Source organism: Ctenopharyngodon idella, chromosome 12 (assembly GCF_019924925.1).
Source record: "Ctenopharyngodon idella isolate HZGC_01 chromosome 12, HZGC01, whole genome shotgun sequence".
Lineage (NCBI taxonomy): Eukaryota > Metazoa > Chordata > Actinopteri > Cypriniformes > Xenocyprididae > Ctenopharyngodon > Ctenopharyngodon idella.
In genome coordinates this window covers 17,996,311-18,010,941 of record NC_067231.1, presented here as the reverse complement: position 1 = coordinate 18,010,941, position 14,631 = coordinate 17,996,311, and the positions used below count along the sequence as shown (strand labels likewise).

The following is a 14,631-nucleotide window of genomic DNA, read 5'->3' as shown; positions in this document are numbered from 1 at the left end:
AGCCGGAAGTAATGCTCGGGGTTAATATGTGCAGTATATATTCATCCGTGTGCAGGTCAGAACTACAGTTTCACTGAGACTTTTGCTGTTTTGTCTGTTTTCACGAAGACGGTACATTTCCAGCATGAAACAGTCCAAACTATCCACTGGGAAGCGCCTTACAAAACCGATTCTTTTTGGGACACTGCTCGTAGGTTTGGCCACAGCATTTCTGAATAGGTGAGATAACACGCCCCCTTGACATTGACACCGTGCATAGGCTATGTGTATAGCAATAGTGTTTAGAATATAAAATAATAAAAATTGTGTGTAGAAAGCACAGTATTGTGCAGTATGGCAGTGTTAAACGAGTATAACCAGGATCCAAAAATCTTAAGACTAACATCTTTGCTGTGATGTCTGATATCATGATTCTGCCTTGTGCATGAAGGCATTTGTTCATGGAGGACCTGGCAGATATCAGGGAGCAGGAGCGATCCCGTAATGAGGCCAAACGGCTGGAGGTGCTGGAAAGGAGGCAGAGACAAATAGATGAAGTTATAGAGAAGAAGAGTGTGGGGGGCAGGTGAGATGATGACTGCACTCCCTCAACCGAGACCTGCAGGAAACAAGCACTGATGAGGACAATGTGGGACATTTTGTGAAGTGCCATAAAGTGCCTTCTTTGATCGTTCTGTCATTGCTAAAATGGGACAGAAGTTGCATTGAAAGTCTACGGGCGATATAGAATTTAGCTATTAGCTGTTTTGTTGGCAATGATGATTTAAATTGGTTGCCTTGATCATATTTAAAATATTGCAACAGTTGGCTTTGCAAGATGACTTTACATCACAAATGTAAGAAGCAAATGGTGTAAATAAGTAATAGACCACAGTGGGCCAAACAGATGTATGTTCCTCATTCCTGCCACTGAAAAAAAAAATCTGCTTGAATTGTATAAACATATATAACATTTTTATGTACTATTCAAACTAAAAATCGATTTCACCAAAAAAAAAAAAAGCTTACATAAATAAATCTGGATAAATAAAAAGCTGTTGCACTGTGCAGTCGGCATCAGTGTTGTTACTGTTAACTAAACCTATTAAAATCAGTTCCATTAACTGAAATAAAATCTAAAACTCCGCTAAAATAAAATAGATATTAGATAAAAACTTTAACTTAAAGGTGCAGTATGTAATATTGACAGCTAGTGGTTGAAATGGTTACTGCAGTCCAAATTCAAAATATTGCAGAGGGTTGTTTCTCCCGCCCTCTCCTCCTCAGAATCGACACTCGTTCAAGCTGGATGCCAGTTTAAGTTGAGAACATGCAACAGGAACGACGAGCCTTACACTGTAAGATGATGAGTTGACTTATCCGCGTTTTAATATGCCTCTGGTCACAGAGCTTTGTGGATGGATGCCCAGGCTTTTTAGGTCGGGTAGAAACTGCGATCTCTGACCTAGTTTATTTGCTGGCTTCCGTGGCTGCAGTACGCTGTGTTTTCCGCCAACTGGCAACCCGGTGTGTTGAAAAACACTATTGGGTAAATTGGCAGTAGGCGGAATCACACAGACCAAAACAAAAACAGACATTACGACACGGAAAGCACATTTCAAAGTAGAATAACTGGCTGTAACATTGTTTTTCAGAGAAACAAGTATGTGAACTTAGCATGTTTCCTAAATATCTGCAAACATTATGGTATTTTTGTACTGTATTTAAGTAAAAAAAAATTACATATGCAGCACCTTTAAATCTTAAATTCAAAACAAAGATTAGAAACATTGCCTTGGGAACTGAGGTAAAATAAGTTTAAGTACTAAAATGACTAAAACTGAAATAAAAATAAAGCTAAACAGAAATATAACAAAAATAAAAATCAAGCAGCCAATAAAATCTATTCTAAAAAATATTAGTAAATACAAATATACATATACATACATATATACATATTTATATTTTTATATATATATATATATATATATATATATATATATATATATATATATATAACACTGGTTGGCATCACTGATCTATATAAATGTCATTTATATAATGTAATATTTTACAGTGGTAACACTATATTATAGTGTTCATTACAATAATACAGACTCATGAGAACACTACCATTTATTTGAGCACGCAAAAGTAACAAAAAGTGCTTTAACACATTGCACTATTCAAACCAAAATGAATAAGATTTGTCATTCACAACAAGGAAAAAAAATAATGAATGGATATTCCAGCAAATACTATGAGGCTGGGAAACCAACCTGAGACTCTAGGGCATAAGTGTCATACAGTATTACTAAAGCAGTCAATTATCAATATGACTGAAACAATGTTTAAAATGCAAACCTGCTGGAGCCAAAACAAATCTTTCATGTGCAACTCCAAAGACGTTTCACACTTACACCAGGCCACGTTTTAGGGGACAAAAATACGGGAAGTTCTGAGGCACACATTAGCACTTAATATAAATCCTACCTGGAAACAAAAAATTGCCCTTGTGAACCAAGATTGAAGAATTGGGGATATTAGTGCACATGTAAGTCTAGATAGTCATAGCTCCACATCTTTCTTTTTCCTTCAAAATACAGTATATCATTTATATATCAAGTTTACCTTCTTATACACAAACACTGCATGTGTTGCACAACATATATTAATAGTGTAAATTCCCTTTTGTTTTCAGATTTCACATACATTGCCTTCCAACACTACAGCAATAAATACATTTTTAGACCGTGGTTAAAAGACATCACATTTGCAAAGAATAGAGAAAAATTAATTAACTATGTACATACTGTATATGCTTGTATCTAAATTAACAGTAACCATAAATATATTAGATGGGTATATACATCTTTAGGAAATATTAACAAGTATTTCAGCAGTAAAATGTAGGATATTGCAACATAGAGACTAGTATGAGGTGCTGCTACAGTTGGGCATTACTAACCTTGTTGTAACCCACTGTAATCTCAACTCAGATTCAGTAGTGTATTAAAAGGACTAGTTATATTGCTGTATAGTGCTTCTTTCAGTGGATGTAATGGAGTTTGTCTCTGGAGTGAGTGTCACACGCTGAGCACCAGGCCGGATGGAGAGTTGGAACGTGGCGGGGCTGTGATGTTCGTCACGGCGCCGGGGTCCAAACCGTTCACTGTCCTGCTGTGCTCACAGAAACATGAGACTGAGGTTAGATGCTTCAAATGAGGCATTTGAGCCCTCTACAATGCAAGCCATCAGACCATTCATACTACTGTTAGAATTGTTGCTAGGATTTCTTTTCAGTCCACACCAACTGGATAAACTAGATGGGATTTGGCATAAAAAAGCAGCAGGTTTCCCAAAACCAAAAGGACAGTTAATATGAGTAGCAAAGCTCACACTGCAGTGAATTGGTGTAGATAAGCAAGCAGGAACAAACTCTGAAGCTCTGAAACTGTAGATTTTCTCAGGCAAAGGCCTAAAACAGCTTAGACCACTCAATACGGCCCCAAGAGACACACCAGACACAAACACTCTACTGTCCATCAGTACAAAGGTAATTTGATGACCGTCATCAGCTACACATCGCTGTCTGTTCTTGTTAAGTTGAAACACACTAATGTAATATTTGTACGGCACTATTACAAAATCAAATCACTTAAGTGTACTGGAGACTGCCAAGGCCCACTCTGCTGTTATCTTGATCTAAACACTCTCTGGATTTCTGTAGAAAGCTCATCTAAAGTTTTGATAAGTCTTACGCAGCAGAAACACAAGCCCTGGACGTCCTCTCTCTGTACCGTTTCCCAGGACACACTGATTCAGCACTGCAGTGAGCTGCATAACACTGCGGTAGAGGTGTGGATCCTCTAGACCCTCCTGATCCAAAAGACACTCACAGATTCTTGAAATGACTCTGTTTGTCTTCTCAAATGGATAAAATGACATTAAAGCTTCTTATTCATTAAACATGCTTAAAGTCAACATGAAATTAAAATTAATACCCATTATTTTCATAATACGAGTTCCTGTTCTTACTATGCATGATTCATTAGATTCATGTAAAAAAAAATTATCTTTGTAATCTCTCATTAATTTTTTTTAGCTATTTTTTCAACTCAGCTTTAGCTACTGTAGATTCGCTAGTTTGTTCTGGTACACTACCATTCAAGAGTTTGAGGTCAGTAACCTTTTTTTTTTTTTTTTTTAAATAGAAAATTATACTTTTATTCAGCAATGATGCGTTCAATTGATCAAAAGTGACAGTAAAGACTTAATTTTACAAAAAATTTATATATTTTTTTTACATTCTAATCACGAAAGTATCCCGAAAAAAAAAAAAGTATCACTGTTTTCACAAAAATATTATTTCTAAAAGATCATGTGACTGGAGTATGAAAAATCAGCTTGCCATCACAGGAATAAATCACTTTTAAAATATATTATGTTATATTTTGAAATGTAATAATATTAACCAGTATTGCTGTTTTTACTGTATTTCTGATCAATAAATGCCGCCTTGGTAAGCCTAAGACTTTTTTAAAAAAGCTAAATCTTACTGACTCCAAACTTGTGAATGGCAGTAGAAATAATGCCATACAGTCCTAGATTTATCTCATTGAATATCTCGTTTCACTCAGAAATTTCCTTATTGAAGTAAAGTGAGTTGTGACCGTTGTTTCATGTTGACTTTAACAAGAAGAATGAACATGATCTAACTAATGACAAGAACAGTCTAATCCTGAAATTCAGTTCATACCGACAGACAGATGAGGAGAGAAACTCGTAGTTTAGCACTTAGGGTGAACTCCATAGATTCCAAGATTTTTGTAAAGAGCCTTTCTTGTTTTGAATCTTCAGCTAAAAGTCAAAACACTGGCCCAGTCCTCTCACATTTAGGTAAATAAACCATATTTGAGCAAACCTATGGAGTGCACCTTCACAGACAATTGGAGCCACCACCAAGATGTTAGTGGAGATGATATGATCTTAAAGGAATTAGTTCACCCAAAAATTATCCCATGATTTACTCACCCTCAAGCCATCCTAGGTGTAAATGACTATCTTCTTTCAGACGAACACAATCAGAGATATATTTAAAAATATTCTTAGTCATCCAAGGTTTATAATGGTTGTGAATGGGAACCCAAAATAAATAAATAAATGCATCCATCCATAAAAAAAAAAAAGAATCCATATGACTCCAGAGAGTTAATAAAGGCCTTTTGAAGCGAAGGGATGCGTTTTTGTAAGAAAAATATCCATATTTAAAACTTTATAAATTCAAATAACTAGCTTCCGGCAGACGACCGCACCCATACTGCGCACGTCGTTTTGGGCGGAAGAGCAAACTTTGACCCCATGAAATGACACGATGAACGATATTCGATATTAGAGAAGAGGAGCTTGAGTTTGTTGCACAGCCCTATTTGTTTGAACCCAGAGAGGCATCTAAGATTACGATACTCCTACATCCTGCGTCATACATCGCATCACGGGTTACTCATTTGGCGCAAGTCAACTTGCCGGAAGCTAGTTATTTGAATTTATAAAGCTTTAAATATGGATATTTTTCATGCAAAAACGCATCCCTTCTCATCCCTAAATATATCTCTGATTGTGTTCGTCTGAAAGAAGATAGTCATATACACCTAGGATGGCTTGAGGGTGAGTAACTCATGGGATGATTTTCATTTTTGGGTGAACTATCCCTTTAACCTAGTGGATTATAGTACTCTAAGTCATATGCAGGGGGTTGTTAACCAGCATGCATGGATCCCCACATAAAACTCCTAGTTGGATCATTTACCCAAGAGCAACGCAGGGAAAATGACCCTCTCTCTTCTGCTGAGGAGAGAAACACACAGAGGTCTGAGAGAATTTTATCTCCTGTATCATTACAATCATACTTTCCTTCAATCTGCCCTTCATTTTAGTCCTCACACAAAATTAACAGCTTTGAAACACCTTTTTTTAGCCCTTAATGTGAAACAAACTGCTTCCGACTGAAATCAGAAGGACACAATGCAATTATGGGTAACATGTAGATCAAAGAAGGTAACTGCTCATCAACATCTAATGGTTTATTGATTGTTTTTTTTCTGAACTGTAGCAGAACAAAATGGCCAACTCACGCTTTATCGAAGTAGGATGTGTGGAGCGAGTGCGAGTAATTTGAAATGTCGCCGTTAATCAGATTGCCGTTGACATTTGTGACATAGTTCTTCCTGGCTGCCTGGTCCTTGGCAAAATTTCGACAGGCTGCGAGCTTAGACTCTAAAGCCTAAGAAACAGAACAAACTCTTGGATTAGACACCAAATTTGTTTATGCAAACGGTGATCCACAAACAAAACCGTGAACAATTATTTGTCTGAATAGCTTTCATTCATATCAAAAGTTCAGTCTACAGATTTTACTCACCCCAACTTTGCGCAGTAGATCGCCAACAATATTGAGCGCTGATATTCTAGCAGATGGAGTGAGGGCTGCATTAGTGGAGCTGTTGGCCAGAACTGCAAAAGACAAGAACCAAGTGAGTCATGAAAACACATGTGGCACTGTATACATCTGAGAGAGAAATCCAGCCGTCTACCTGTCTGGCTGGTGAAAGCATTGTCCAGGTTCTTGCTGAGAGGTGTAGCCGGCAGAGAGAGGGAGGCCTGGACTGCCGAGTCTGTTTTGTCATTGTCTGGAGTCGGAGAGCTGGGGGCCGACATTCTCGTCACCTCCGGCCGGCTCTCTCGCACCGCAAGCTCTTGCCGCAAATCTACAAATGGACACAGATATCGATCTATAACTTTCACTTGCAGACAATAATACTGATGAGTATGTAACATGACTTCATTCCACAAGCAGGAAAGCCATATACTGACAAAACAGAATCTGTACACACTTGAGAAGCCTGGAATGAGGAACTAGCTATAATTACACATAACAAAATTTCTGAGAGGAGAGTCAGTACATACCTCTGGCTTCATCTTTGAGTCTCTGCACAGACACCAGGAGAGACTCTTTCTCATCCAGTTCACTCTCCAGAAAGGCATTCCTCTCAATGGCCTGGTTCAGCCTCTGCTCAAAGTCCTCCAGAGATGTAATAGTGGCTCTGTGGTAACAGAGAATAGTGGAATAAACTATAAATTACTGTAGAATAGTGGAAAAGCATACAATCTACCAGGGCAGAACTCTTAAAGACGACATGTAATCAAAATAGACAACATTTATTTTCTTAATAAATGTCTCATTGTGTGAAATTCACAAGTGTACATTATTCTAAAAAAAATAAAAGGATGCATTAAATTGATCAAAAGTGACATTTATAATTTCAACATGTTAAGAAATAATAATAACATGTTAACCATATGATAATAATGTTATTATAATGATAATAATAAAGAATATTTCCTGACCACCAACTCAGCATATTAGAATGATTTCTGAAGGATCATGTGACACTGAGGACTGGAGTAATGATGCTGAAAATTCAGTTTTGCCATCACAGGAATAAGTTTTAAAACATATTTAAATAGAAACGGTTGTTTCAAATTGTAGTAATATTTCACAATATTACTGTTTTTACTGTATTTTTGATCAAATAAATGCAGCCTTGAGGAGCATAAGAGACACTGACCGAAAATGTAGCTTTTTAAGAGTAGTTTAAGAATTGTAAGATGATGCCCTCTGACCTCTTAGCTCTCTCCAGGTCGTCATTGGCCTGCTCTAGCTCTCTGACGTATTTATGCAGCTGCTCCTTGATTCCTCGAGTCTGGCTGAGGTCATCCTCCAGTACAGAGATCTGTTTATAGCTCTGAGAATACTGATACTCCAGCTTCTCCTACAGGAAAGAGAAAGCAAAGACACACACTCTTTAGGTCTGCCCTTGCTTTAATGTTCTTTACACACACTCAGCCTGTGTTTAACTCACACACACTCACCTTGAGCGAGTCGAGTTCATGATGCAATCTCTCATTGTCCGCCTGCAGGTCTCTGATGCGATGCTCCGCTTGGCCCAGTTGTGTCTCCAGCTCTGTCTCCAGCTCTCTGCTCCCCTCTTGGAACTCCAGCAATTCCTCCTGTGCCTCTTTATAACTGAACGCACACATCAGGATACTGTTTAGCACCTTTAGCTAATGCCTCATGCATACAACACACAAACAAATTAAAGTATTTGCCTATTCTATTTCTTAAACAGAGCTTGCCCTGCTGTAAACTATAGCCTACTGAACACTAAAACATGCTCTGTCAAACCATGCACTTCACTTTGGGAACTGAGGTGACTTAAAATTTATAGTAGCGTTGAAAAGTTTGGGGTCAATAGATGTTTTTTAAAAGAATTGCATACTTTAAGGCTTGTTCACACCAAGGACGATAACTATAATGATAATGATAAAGTTCTAAAATCATTCTAAATATAAAAGAATAGCAAAGTAGAACACCACAACTATAACAATAACGGCACAGAGAAACAATATCATTGGAATCACTTTCAGAACATTATTTTCCAGTTGATGAACTATAAAAACATTGACAGCCAATCAGAATCCATCCTGCTTTTAAGAGCTCTAGCATTTAAAGCAACAGACGACAAAACTGTAGACAATAATATGGTTATCGTTATAGTTATCTTTCTTGGTGTGAAACTAAAAATATGACTATTTTTACTGTACTTCTACTCAAATAAATACAGACTTGGTGAGCATTAAAGACTTCTTTTAAAAACATGTTTAAGAAAAAACATGTTTTTCACATCCTCGTATAACACACTTATACCATTATTTAATGAATGTGATTAAGCTGACCTGCTGTAAATAACCAGTTTTGTTTACAGTGTACGAGTGACCAGGGGAGAGTGCTGCCCTGGTCCTCTTTATGTAATCACCACCCAGCATTATGGTGTGGAAGGATCTAAAAATGGCATCGGTGCAATATTTCCCTACCCAGTCACGCTATAGCCACGTGAGCTAGGAGACAGGGCAGGACAACCTGTTCATCCAGGGAAAAGGAGACCACTAGAACAGTGAGAAAAGTACATGATGCACTGGCAGCACAGGAGAGAATCAGCAACTTACAACATCTGTGACTCATTTTTGTAGTCTCTGAAGTGCTGATTAGGGTGTTTTACTAGCGGGTCAGCACTGGGTAGTTGGAGTTATCACGTCAATGAGACCCAGAGGAGCCTGTGCTTCCAATTTGAGTCTTAAATCATGATGAACAAGAGCCACCCTGCAGACACCATGATGTGCTTTGCTAAAACAGCTCTAAGGCAAATCAAATGACCCCTTTTTTGATAGCAGAGCTGATAGTGATACCTATTTGCATGTCATCAGTTAACGCTGTATTAAGGCCTGTTCACACTATATTAAGTGTCCACACCAACACATAATAATGTTCTGTTTATTATAAGCGTGCTTTGCAGTTGTTATCTGCCTCTTCAAAGGCTCAAGCTTTTTATAGCCAAGTGGATTCTGATTGGCTGACAAAGCACTACAAAATTATGAAAACTTTAATTAAAATAAAAATGGAAAATTCAGAAATAAAAACTAATTCAAAATATGAATAAAAATAGCATCTCAATGAAACTAAATAAACACGTGAATAGTGCTTTAGTCAGTTAAAGGGGCTATATGTAAGAATTTTTCATGTATTAATCTTTTATTATAATTATTATTATTACCAATGTATGAACAGCTTGTAATGAAACTTAATAAACAAGGTCACTTGTCTATGAAAGCCTGTAGGCTGATTTTTATGTGAAGGACTCTGGACGTTTTTGCTGGAAAAAAAATCAAAAGGATGTGACGTTTACACGCACTCCCAAGAGCCTCTCTTCCGTTCTACGACACACGAAACAAATGCTTATACAATGTTCAGGATAATGCTGAAAGAGCCATTCTGTACTGTAATATCAATGTGTCATGCAAAGAAAAGGGATTAATTGAAACTATAGTCTCACATAGTCAGATATAGTCTATAGTCTCAAATATACTTTATACTTTACAATAAGGTTCTTTAATTAACATTAGTTAGCTACATTAGTTAACATGAACTAATAATGAACTGCACTTATACAGCATTTATTAATCTTTGTTAATGTTAATTTCAACATTTACTAATACATTATTAAAATCTTGTTAACATTAGTTAATGCACTGTGAACTAACATGAACAAACAATAAACATCTGTATTTTTATTAAGTAATGTTAACAAAGATTAGTTGTTAACAATAGGGTTCATTACAAACATTCTTCCAAATTTCTTCCTTTGTGTACAGCAGAACAAAGAAATGTATATAGGTTTGGAACAACTTGAGGGGGAGTAAATGATGACAGATAAAGCCCAAGTCAAAAAAGCCCACTCCTCAAATCTCTATGACTTGGTTCCCTCGGTCCATATAGATCAATGAGATTTTTCATCCCATCCACCAGGTGAAAATCATCCCATTGCTTAGAAAATTAATAACACACCTCTCTTCGACAAGCACAAACATATATTGTGGATGTGTCTGAGAGACAGATGTCACACAATCAAAAAAGGAACAATGTAGATCGAATCTCTCATTCAGATTAAATAGAGGGATTTCTTTGAGCTTTAAACCCCCGTCACTTGTTTTTTATGTAACCATGCGTAATCCATACAGTAGGCCGTTAATCACAAACTTGGGTGTACCAAGTTTTTGTGTGTGTAAATGCCATCAGCTGCCCCTTTTTCTGCCAATGATCTGAGATTCGTTACACAAAGGGAGTCTGAAACACTCCACAACTGAGTTGAGAAATGGTGCTTTGGGATGCAATTTAACAAGCAAACAGCTAGTTGTGTAATCTTTTTTAGATTACAATCCCGCTAATAGTTTTTCAATGATAAAATTAGCAGTGGGAGTCAATATCAAATCACAAAAGCGAAACCCATTGAAGGGAATTCCCACTGTGGCGGATTGCAAAAGGTTACATAAACAGACTAATGTGACTGAGAGGAAATCTTCAAACATACAGCAAATTTTTAATGTAAGAGAACAGGTTGCATTGGTTTTATTCACAGCATTCATATGCATTGCTTCAGGGCAAAAGAAAATATGAATAGCGAACACTGAGGACAACATGAAAGAAAGCTCTCCGGTGTCACACAACAAAACAGAGACCTGAGCTGTGCCTGAGCTCAATGCTGCTCACTGTACTGCCACTTACTTTTTCTTGTACTTCAGTGAAAGTGCCTTCCAGAAGTCAATTTCCTCGTCTTTGGAGGCGAATTTTGGTATCATATTTGCATCCATGACAGATAAACCTGTAAGATTACACAAAAGCACCAATATTCTTTAGCATACAAAAGTAAACAAAAATGTACTCAAAATTAAATACTGAAATATATTAATATTACCATGAACATGGTTTTTGAGGATTAAAGGGATAGTTCACCCAAAAATGAAAATTCTGTCATCATTTACTCACCCTCAAGTTATTCCAAACCTGTATAATTTCTTTGTTCTGTTGAACACAAAGGAAGATATTTTGAAATAAGTTTGTAACCAGGCTGCTTTGGGGCACCATTGACTTCCATAGTAGGAAAAAAAAAAAAAATACTATGGAAGTCAATGGTGCCCCAGAACTGTTCAGTTTCCCACATTCTTCAAAATATCTTCCTTTCTGTTCAACAGAACAAAGAAATTTATCCAGGTTTGGAACAACCTGAGGGTGAGTAAATGAAGACAGAATTTTCATTTTTGGGTGAACTATCCCTTTAAAGCATTTCACGCCAAAATTGGCTGTCTACCAAATGACAATGGATTTGTGCCAAAATACCTAGGCTCCGTCTGAAATCGCATATTTGAGTAAGTAGTACTTATTTTGAATAAGTACTTACTGTGCCGGCGCTAAAAAAAGTATGTTCTATATAGTATGAGTGTCTGTAGTATGAATGTAATCCAGACATACTACATTCGGCATGTACATTCCAGCGTCAGTTACGACACTTCACTGCCATTTGCAAATCCTCTCCTGTGGCCTCATGAGATAGTAAAGTGTCCATTGTATGCACACTTCAGAATCTCGCCAGTAGTAGGTCATCCGTGTACTTTTTGCCTACTCTTTTATGAGTACTGAGAATTCGGACATACTTTTTTTGTCATACTGTTTTTTGCCTACTATACAGTAGGGAAGTATGCAATTTCAGACACAGCCTGTGACGTTAACCACAAAAGATATGGAAATTATTTTATGCTTCTTTTCAGAAGTTTAAAGTCTACACTATTGTTGAATAGCTTGGGGTTGCCAAGATTTGCCAACGTTTTAGAAAGAATTCTCTTATGCTCACCAATACTGCATTTATTTTATGAAAAGCACAGTAAAAACAGTAATATTGTGAAATATTATTACAACCTAAAATAACTGTTTTCCAAAATGTAATTTATTTGTTTTTGGCAGCTATTACTCCAGTCTTTGGTCTCACATGATCCTTTAAAAATCATTGTAATTTGCTGATTTTGGTGATTACCACCTATGATTATCAATGTTGAAAACAGTTGTGTTGCTTAATGTTTTTGTGGAAACAGTGATACTTTTCAGCATCCTTTGATGAATATAAAATTCAAAAGAGAGCATTTATTTAAAAATATAAATCTTTTCTAACAATATCTGTCACGTTTGATCAATTTAAAGTGTCCCTGCAGAATAAAATCTCATTGACCCCAAACTTTTGAATGGTAGTGTATTCATTTAGCTAACTATTGCATGACTATTTGCATTTAGCATCATCAGAACAGACCTGTGACCCACTTCTGGGTCATGAACCACCAGTTGAGAACCACTGAGCTAGATCAGTCTCTGATTTCACAATCTGAACACATCTTTTATGCGTGTAAACTGGCTGCAGCATGTACCTCAGTTCACCTCTAGATGGGCTACTGCTGTCCCAAATAATCAATAGAACTGCGTGCAGTCTGACCCAACCCATAGAAGTTTCATGTGCCCTGTTCACACACACCAGGACACAATCACCCTCTGGTTATAGGTCATAGCCTGACATAGCACAGCTCTTTTCTGATGAACTATGAATTCAAAACTAAACAGAAACAGAAGAACAATCAATTAGTCCTTCATAGACAAACAATATTTAGTCAGATGTACTAAACTTAATTTTGCATCTGCTTTACTTACACAAGACATTGTGTTTTAAAGCATGAAGACAACTAAAACTCCCAAGCCTTCCCGGCACACCCATACTTCACCGCCTTTCTATTTTTCTTTCTGTTTCCTTATTCTTTCTTATTCATGATTTCTCATTGCGTGACAAACTTAAGTTGGTATCGACTTGGTAAAATACTTAAAATCTGTTTTACTTACAATATTCATGCCATTTTCCCCCTTTTTCAATGAAAAGATGGCTGGTTATAAATTGTGTGTCTGCCTACTGTCAACACCTGATGGAACCACTTAAACTTTTTATTTAGTTCTCCTAAAATGCAGCAGATCCGCAAAGGAAGGGGAAATGAATTAACGGTGATGTAATGTGTTTATGCATTACTACTTTATCCAAAAAAAATAAAAAAATAAAAAAAATTAATTAAAATTTATAACATATGCGTATAAATTTAAGCAAATAAAGAGTGACAAAAATAGACATGCCATTTAGTCAGTATCAAATGAATAATCCTCTGATAAATTAAATGTGTACACAAAATAGAGAAATGTGGGTAGATGTTTAAAGATTGATAATTATTAGCAAAAGAAAATAGATATTTAAGTTTATTCATTTTAGAAACATAGGCTAAATATATAAAATTATGCACACTAAACTATAACTACATAGAAAGGGCAAAGTTGGAAAATAACACACCTTCAAAAATATAGCCTTGTTAAAAATTAAATGTTGATTTTCAGTCACCTTTATTATGGTCCTTATAAACTCTTAATGAGCTGATGCGCTCTGTCCAGATGACAGGCTTATTTACACTGTCTGTCTAACAACTAAACGATAAATATATCTTCTCTACTTCATCAAATCTACTGCCAACAAATGTATCGAGTACCAGAAACATCACATCTGACATATATCTCTGTAAATACCACTGACACCACGATAACCCTTCAATTTTCACTATAGCGATTCATTAGCTAGCCACGAGCTAACTGACATTAGGCTAACAACAGCAGCAGTGATGATGCGCTTTAAATGTACACGAATAGATATGACATTTACATTAAAATTATGTCGAAACGCATATATGCGACTATAGCGAGCGACGTGAGATGTTATTTTTTTCTGCTAGCCCTAGTGAATGAGATGCTGTTGATGAAGAGCAGCAGGGTGTTGTCTTATTTTTGATAATCTACTTATGTGATCATCTGCGCTTTTTAAAGATTTGCATCGTGTGTAAAGATTGAGATGTGGTTTAATGAACTCACCTGCACATTTCCAGGATCTTTAACGCTGATAGTAGGACTGACTGTGAGCCTGCCACAGTCTTCAGTATTTCAGCATCCTCTCTCCCCCCAATGACGTGTGTCGTGTAAACTGATCCTAGCGACGCCTCTTACAACACGAAAATAACGTAACATTTATTTATTTATTTATTTAGGACCTAAACGTCAGTTAAAAATAACATTTAAAAATATTACGTTTTATTTATTTATTTATTTACAGCTGAAACGCTGGTTGAATAACA

General features: G+C 36.5%; 1 protein-coding gene and 1 long non-coding RNA gene across 5 annotated transcripts; one reads left to right on the top strand and one right to left on the bottom strand.

Annotated features, from left to right (window-relative positions):
• Nucleotides 1-19: 19 nt before the first annotated feature.
• LOC127523788 (uncharacterized) lies at nucleotides 20-1,047 on the top strand. Its single transcript, XR_007932938.1, has 2 exons — nucleotides 20-219; nucleotides 431-1,047. It is a non-coding gene; the product is annotated as an uncharacterized LOC127523788 (long non-coding RNA).
• A 1,050-nt stretch (nucleotides 1,048-2,097) lies between these two features.
• Nucleotides 2,098-14,495, bottom strand: ndel1a (nudE neurodevelopment protein 1-like 1a). 4 transcript variants are annotated; one of them, XM_051914866.1, is made up of 10 exons: nucleotides 14,372-14,495; nucleotides 11,159-11,255; nucleotides 7,912-8,065; nucleotides 7,663-7,811; nucleotides 6,946-7,082; nucleotides 6,573-6,746; nucleotides 6,401-6,492; nucleotides 6,114-6,262; nucleotides 5,789-5,826; nucleotides 2,098-3,159 (listed from the first exon to the last, which is right to left on the bottom strand). In XM_051914866.1, exons 2-10 carry the CDS (start codon nucleotides 11,242-11,244, stop codon nucleotides 3,149-3,151), a joined length of 990 nt encoding a protein of 329 aa, XP_051770826.1. In that variant the 5' UTR covers nucleotides 11,245-11,255; nucleotides 14,372-14,495; the 3' UTR covers nucleotides 2,098-3,148. The 4 variants fall into 4 exon arrangements, with proteins under 4 accessions (XP_051770826.1, XP_051770827.1, XP_051770824.1 ...); XM_051914867.1 differs by having other exon boundaries at nucleotides 5,789-5,823; XM_051914864.1 differs by lacking the exon at nucleotides 5,789-5,826.
• Nucleotides 14,496-14,631: the final 136 nt, after the last annotated feature.

What these genes read in the sequence shown, in the direction of transcription:
- ndel1a (XM_051914864.1), bottom strand. Translation starts at nt 11,244, where the DNA reads ATGGATGCAAATATGATACCAAAATTCGCCTCCAAAGACGAGGAAATT. An exon ending in ATGAACTCGACTCGCTCAAG is followed by an intron (nt 7,812 to 7,911) that starts GTGAGTGTGTGT and finishes TCTTTCCTGTAG; the next exon opens with GAGAAGCTGGAGTATCAGTA. An exon ending in ACATCCTACTTCGATAAAGC is followed by an intron (nt 3,160 to 6,113) that starts GTGAGTTGGCCA and finishes CTGTGAGCACAG; the next exon opens with CAGGACAGTGAACGGTTTGG.